The sequence below is a fragment of the Trachurus trachurus genome, assembly GCF_905171665.1.
Source record: "Trachurus trachurus genome assembly, chromosome: 14".
NCBI lineage: Eukaryota > Metazoa > Chordata > Actinopteri > Carangiformes > Carangidae > Trachurus > Trachurus trachurus.
The window spans coordinates 8303750-8310810 of NC_139903.1; the positions used below are offsets into that span (position 1 = coordinate 8303750).

Below are 7061 nucleotides of genomic sequence, written 5' to 3' on the forward strand. Positions count from 1 at the left end.
CCTGCACATTCACCACGCTGAGATGATAACAGAACGTTATGAGACAGAGTTGATTTAGAGGTAAATTCATGCAAATCCGCTGATGCGCGTTGCCTTCAGGGACAGTTTTTCAGCAAGCAGTCTCTGAATTTACCTCTAAAACAACTCTGGCATGTAACATTCTGTTATCATCTCATAGCGTGGTGGCTGTGCAGGTCACAACTTGTCCACCAGAGCGTTGTGGAGTTGTTGGATTGTGTATTTGATGAGGGAAACCAAATCCCATGAGCCTCTGTAGCGTAGCTTTGAGCAGCTTGCGGCTAAAAATAGCTTGCACCTGCTAAAACTATAGGGATTATGGCAATGGGCCAATTTGCCAAAATGTTGAACTATCCCTTTTAAGTTTCTTAAGCTTCAATAAATGAAATGAAAAAGTCACCAACATGATTCAAATGTAGATCTTTATTCAGATAGTTTATGGATCTAAATGGATAAAAATAACAGTGAAATGATTTTCATACATAACAAAATAGATGTTTCTCCCGATCTTTGGTTTGTTTGTTTTTTTTTACAAAAACGAGGTCAAGTCACCTCTATAGAAAAATAATTTGTGTAAATCAGTCTTCGTTGCAAACTTTTTTTTTTTTTACCAGTTGGATAAAAAGTCACCAATAGTTGAAAACAAAAGGGAAACTCTTCACCCAGATCATTAACAGATTCTTCATCATCATCATGGTCTGTACTGGATCATGTGACGCTGGCTTCCTAAAAGCTTCAGCAGGGCGCTGCTCGTCCTCGGCCCTGTAGTGTCACATCTACTTTCACCTGTTCAAGATCCATTTAATGTAGCAAGCACTCAACACTGAGCAGAGGTGTGTGCAAGCTGCTGACCTTGACACATTCACTGTTACAAATCCACAGATATAGAAAACACTGGATAAGAAGATTCATGTGTTGCAAGTTTGTTCAAACTGTGACAGGAAAAAAAAATCTGTTTAAAATACTTTTCTTTAATATATTTCTCTGAAGTCCCCATATTTACAGGTAGAAGAAACAGTGGAAGTGCAACAATTTGCTGCCCCGTGAGGAAAGTTTATATTAAAGATTAAAAGGTAAAAGCAACACGAGGAAAAAACTAAAAAAATAGGAAGAAAAAAAAAAACACTTGAGGGCATGAAAATAATCAACTTTCAGTTGTCTTATCAGAGTGACCAGCAGCTGTGTTCTGGTAAATAATCCAGAAACCCGTTGCCTGCTGTAGTTGCAAGTTGTGCGACCTTACTGACCTCGGCCCAGAACAGGCTCAGCCCTTTGCCTGATGAATCAAACAGTGTGTACAACATTTTTTGTCAGTGGGGTTTGACAACCATTAAAAAAAGAAAGAAAAATCACATATTGAATACAAGCTAATACCAACGTCTCTCGCACCTGTACGTCATGGATCAATAGATCTGCAGGTGTGGAGATGTGGCGCCGTCCCTCCATTTATAGACTTTTTCTGTGATCACAGTGCGGCAGAGAGGGCAGCTCTTCTCCCGGTTAAACCACAGAGCGATGCATTCGTCACAGAATATGTGCTGCAGAGAACAGAGAAGCGACGACATGTCAGGACGTCATGTACACGAAAACAGCAAAATAACAACTGATTCAAGAAAACGTGAGGGATTAGAAGAGCTAAGTTTAGTTTCTACAAGAAAAAACAATGGTTATTATTACAGCACTAAATAAAAGAGTAGGAGTTTAAAGAGATAGTTCAACATTTTGGCAAATTGGCCCATTGCCATAATCCCTATAGTCACAGCAGTTGGTTCGTTACCTTTAATCGTTGGTGCAAGCTATTTTTTAGAACGGTGGAGCAGAGCCGCGAGCTGCTCAGAGCTACGCTACGGAGGCTCATGGGATTTCTTGGTTTCCCCCATCAAACTCATCAAATACACAATCCAACAACTCCAAACAGAGTTGTTTTTCGAGGCAAATTCATGCAAAACCGCTGATGTGCATTCCCGTCTAGGTCAGTTTTTCAGCAAGCAGACTCTGCATTTACCTCTAAAACAACTCTGTCTGGTAACGTTCTGTTATTATCTCATAGCGTGGTGAATGTGCAGGTCACAACTTGTCCACCAGAGCGTTTTGGAGTTGTTGGATTGTGTATTTGATGAGTTTGATGAGGGAAACCAAGAAATCCCATGAGCCTCCGTAGTATTGCTCTGAGCAGCTCGCGGCTCTGCTCCTCCGTTCTAAAAATAGCTTGCACCGACAATTAAAAGGTAATGAACCTACTGCTATGACTATAGCGATTATGGCAATGGGCCAATTTGCCAAAATGTTGAACTATCCCTTTAAATAGAGACAATTCATTATATAGATGAGTACAGACTGTTTGTAATAGTAACAATGCTCCTAATATCTAATTAAAAGTATTTCCTCAGGTGCTGCACACTGTGGTTGTTTTATAGCACTGAAATGTCTGACAGAGGGATTTTATCTGCCTCTTGATTTCCACAGAGCCGTTAGAGAAAAAGTACTTCTGCTACAATGACGACTAAGGCTGAGATGTGGTTTTACCTGACACAGTAGCGCCCGCGGCTCCCTGTACTCTCCCTGACAGATGGGGCAGACGTCTCCGGCCTCGCTGCACTGACTCCTAGTGGCTGCTGTGCCTGTGTGCTCGCCCTTCAGGAATACCCTCACAGTTTTCAGTAAAGATGTCCACTGTCCGTACAATGCTAAAAGCTGGAAGGACGTGAAAGAACGAAGATAAAAAAAAAAATTAAAAAAACAGTTAAGACAGAACATTTCTAATATATCAAAGATCTTCAGCTGTTCCAGTTATCACACCTTCAGTATGAGGTAGAGCAAAGCTAGCAGAACCCCTAGTGTGAGTCCAGGCGTGCCGTCCGACTCCTGGTAGATGACCAGGTAGCGGAACCACAGTGAAAACGGAGCCGTGGCCTGGTGCACCTGACCCAGCTCCTCCGTCAGCATCAACCACCGCCCCTGGAGGAACACAGAAGAGGTGTTATGGGCCAAAAATGCCTGGACACAGCATTACACCGGTATATTCTTTTCTTCAAATTCTCCTATTGCCACAATCCCTATAGTCATAGCAGTAGGTTCATCACCTTTATTTATCGGTGCATGTTGTTTTTAGATCTGCGGGGCAGAGACGTGAGCTGCTCAGTGAACACAATGGAGGTGAACGGTACAGGTTCCCTGTCCCTCATCAAACTCATCAAATACACAATCCAACAACTCCAAAACGCTCTGGTGGACAAGTTGTGACCTGCACATTCACCACGCTATGAAATAATCATGTACAATTATGTAACATTACGACACATGAAGCAAATACTCTGAACTACTTGCTCTTTTGAAACCACTCCGCCCAGCAGCAGCAGCCGTGTGTGGAATGTAGTTCCGGCCGCATTTGCCTCTAAAATAACTCTGTCTCATAATGTTACATTATTATCTCATAGCGTGGTGAATGTGCAGGTCACAACTTGTCCACCAGAGCGTCTTTGAGTTGTTGGATTGTGTATTTGATGAGTTTGATGAGGGACAGGGGACCTATTGTGTTCACTGAGCAGCTCACGTCTCTGCCCCGCAGATCTCAAAACAACATGCACCGATAAATAAAGGTGATGAACCTACTGCTATGACTATAGGGATTATGGCAATAGGAGAATTTGCCAAAGTGTTGAACTATCCCTTTAAACAACAATCCCAATAGAAAACCCACCAGTCGACACTTACCTGGGCCCTGTAGGTCACCAGTGAAGATGGCAGCAGCAGAATAAGGCACTTAATCCCCATATAGAGGAACTTTATTACAAAGTTGGTGATGCCGACTGCCCACAGAACCTCCCAGAAACCCAGTGGCTCAATGGTTGGGCTGAGGAGGATGAGGCTAAAGGGACAATGACAACCAGAGGACAAATTAATGACTGTGTATCATAGCTGCTTACTCATCCCACAGACAGAAACTAGATTATATAATAAAAAAAAAAAATAAAAACAGGTAATTGGGCACAGGACAAAGTAACTAATGTATGATAATGAATGAAGCCTTACCAATGGTAAAGTGTCTCAGTGAGGAAAGTGTAGTAAAGCAGGAGGGTGGAAGAGGTCAGGAAGAGGAGCAGCCATATACACTGCAGCTTTGAATGATGACCCTGAGTGATGATCAACAAAAACACACGTTAGGAATCGATTATGTTCCTCAATCATCGACCACTGACTTCCCTGCTCTTCACTCACCTGAAGAAAGACTTGGGTTTGGATGCTTTTATTCACATATAAAAAGGTTGTGAAGAGGCCAACGCCAACTGCTAGACCTGGTAAATGAAGAGAAAGGTTATGATGATTTGGTCGACTCGTTTCTCGTTTACTGTTTTACTTAAAAGGATAGTTCACCCAAAATTAAAATTGCACTCATTATCTACTCACTCTCATGTCGACTAAGGGCTGGGAGAAGTTTCAGAGTTATCCGTGGCTTCTTTGAGTTACAGGGGGTCTCAGCGTAGCAGTGCATGTCAATATAACGGTTGCAAATGGATACCAACTGTCTTCGTAACAAAAAGACACACCAAAAAACATCCAAATACCTCCATGCTGCTCGTATGTAATGTCCGTCTTGTATTGTACGAAGAAAAGTGGTATCCATTTGCAACTGTCACATGGACATGCAGTGCTACGCCGAGACCCTCTGTAACTCAGAGAAGCCACGGAGGACTCTGAAACTTCTCCCAGCCCTTAGTCGACATGAGGGTGAGTAGATTATGAGTTGAAATTTCAATTGTGAGTGAACTATCCCTTTAAGAGTTGATCTATGTGTAGGTCATACTCACCGAGAGCATGTTGGATGACCAGTTTAGCACACAGTATGATGAGGAAAGGGAGGCTCTTCTGGAGCCAGCGAAACAGACAGCGCAGCTCAGACAAGGAGGCGCTGGGTTCTCCCGAGTCCAGATCAGAGTCGGGCGGGTCGAGCTCAGGCTCTGAGTTGGAGTGATGCTGCGCCCGACTGTGTCCATGTGAGTGTGAATGCGAGTGGCTGTGGGAGCTCACTCTGGATCTCCTGGATGACGGGCCTCCTCCACCAGACTCTCCAGACCCGCTCGTCGCCATGGGTATCCGTACCTCGCTGCCCTCGGGGTTGGCAGCAGCCGCACCGGGAGGCGGCGTCCTGGTGAGAAGCTCCGGTTGCAGAGTTAGGGATAAACCATTTCCTGCATGAGCGTCTCGCTCGCTTGAATTAGGCTGCATTACAGTAGGAGACTCCCTCAGTTTCAGTGCTCTTCTGGAATCACTCCTGTGACACAAAAGACACAACTTTGTAACTTTGTCACAGAATCGCTCTCTCTGTTTGCTGTATATCGTTTTATATTTCTATATTTGCATTTTTCTACTTTTTTTTCCCTTTTGTATGCTACAATGCACTACTGTAACAACCAAATTTCCCACGTCAGTGCTCCAGACTACCTTGCACAGTGGCCCCTAACTTAAAGGTCCAGTTTGTAAAAAGGGGGAAAAACAGTGACATCTAGCATTCAGATTATATTATTTATCTATTAAATGATTCTATTGTTTATTTATGAATGTGAAACTCTTGAAATGCGCTCTCTGGTTGGCTGGATTTTCCATTCCGTACAAACATGGCGGCGCAAAGTGGCGAAACTCTCTAGGCAAGACCTTTGCTATATAAAAGAAGAATCATAAGGCTACGAAAACCAAACAGGTTTTATTTTATAGCGATTATACACTTATATTCTTTTGGTATTATATTCAGATTTCTGCAACAAACCTTGACAAATATTACACACTGGACCTTTAAAATTTTAGGAACACAAACAGGAAAATTAGGGGCACAAATCAATTGGAAGCAAATATTCACTTTTCATGATCCTCATAAAATAAATAACCTTCAAATTTACTTGTTGCAAATGTGCAAGTAGATAAAAGTAAAAAAAAGAGAGACTTGCACTGTCTAATGAAAATTTTAGGGGCAAAATGCTCCCATTTAGGGTAGTTTGGGGCCCTGCATGTGTGGGATAAATAAACAGTATTGTATCTTAAAATACACCATGCAGAAAGTGTCAGGAATGATCAGTATTCAGAGGTTGTATCATTACTTCGCAGTTCTTATATTCAGAGTCCCAGAGAGCATTTTGCACTGAGTGTATTAAAATATTTTCTCGCTGACAAAAAACAAAGATGACAGTATTTAGTGCGAGTTTCTAGTTACATCGAGTTCATAATTGCGTTTAGCTGGAGTTTTGTTTGCCAACTTGGACTGATTAGATTAGCATGCAAAAATGAAAGTGTTAACGAAGCTAACGTTACCTCGGCTCATCGTTAACCACGTCAGCCTTGATATAAATGTTTAGTCTAGTTGTCGTTAGCTGAACTGACCGACACAGTCATTTTCGGGCAGTAGTAGTAAACACAAATGTACTTGACAGAGACAGATAACACAGAGAGAGAGAGAGAGCTGAGCTGTTTCCTGCATAGATCCGGGATGTCGTTAGCATTAGCAGCTAACAGATGTTTTCTATCAGGGACAGTAATGGCTACAGCAACAGCGACAGCAACAACCTCACCTGTCATTCTGCACCCGGAGTTTCATGGTAAGCTCTTGGTCCCCATCTAATACAACGTCCAAGGCGCCAAAACGAAACAAAAGTAAAAAGTGTAACTTAAAAAAAAAAGAAAGAAAAAGAAAATGAAGTTGCTAGCTTACGGGGCTAAGCCATAAACCGCTCATTCAGACATCTTTGACGTTGTTTACGACAGCAGTGGAGTGACGTCACTGAGTTCTTCTGTTGGAATTCTCGCGGCTTGTCGGATGTGACGTGATGCAACAGCGTCACCTGCTGGAGAGTTTACAAATTACACCTATGTTCATGCGGAGCACACTGGTAGAAATTAAAACTTCTTTCTTTCTTTCTTTCTTTCTTTCTTTCTTTCTTTCTTTTTAAACCTATTTATTTATGTATTTATTTAACCTCTGTATCTGTATGGTTCATCTAGCCTCTCATGTTAAATTTTTTTGCAGCAAAAATTAACATGGTTAGTAACTTAGG

At 42.2% G+C, this 7061-nt stretch overlaps 1 protein-coding gene across 3 annotated transcripts; it reads right to left on the reverse strand.

Annotated features, from left to right (window-relative positions):
* Positions 1-475: 475 nt before the first annotated feature.
* rnft1 (ring finger protein, transmembrane 1) lies at positions 476-6763 on the reverse strand. 3 transcript variants are annotated; one of them, XM_083987288.1, is made up of 9 exons: positions 6579-6763; positions 4827-5290; positions 4237-4313; positions 4051-4151; positions 3733-3886; positions 2818-2976; positions 2545-2712; positions 1408-1556; positions 476-1294 (listed from the first exon to the last, which is right to left on the reverse strand). In XM_083987288.1, the coding sequence occupies exons 1-8, from the start codon at positions 6602-6604 to the stop codon at positions 1422-1424; spliced, it is 1284 nt and encodes a 427-aa protein (XP_083843414.1). In that variant the 5' UTR covers positions 6605-6763; the 3' UTR covers positions 476-1294; positions 1408-1421. The 3 variants fall into 3 exon arrangements, with proteins under 3 accessions (XP_083843414.1, XP_083843413.1, XP_083843415.1); XM_083987287.1 differs by having other exon boundaries at positions 476-1556; XM_083987289.1 differs by lacking the exon at positions 6579-6763 and adding an exon at positions 6322-6429 and having other exon boundaries at positions 476-1556.
* Between the last annotated feature and the right edge of the window lie 298 nt (positions 6764-7061).

Bases quoted from the DNA above. Each gene is read 5' to 3' on its own strand.
- rnft1 (XM_083987288.1), bottom strand. From the start codon at position 6,604: ATGAAACTCCGGGTGCAGAATGACAG. The intron at 4,152-4,236 runs GTGAGTGAAGAG...ATCATCACTCAG, and splicing joins AAACCCAAGTCTTTCTTCAG to GGTCATCATTCAAAGCTGCA. The intron at 2,977-3,732 runs GTAAGTGTCGAC...GTGTTCCTCCAG, and splicing joins TGGTGACCTACAGGGCCCAG to GGGCGGTGGTTGATGCTGAC.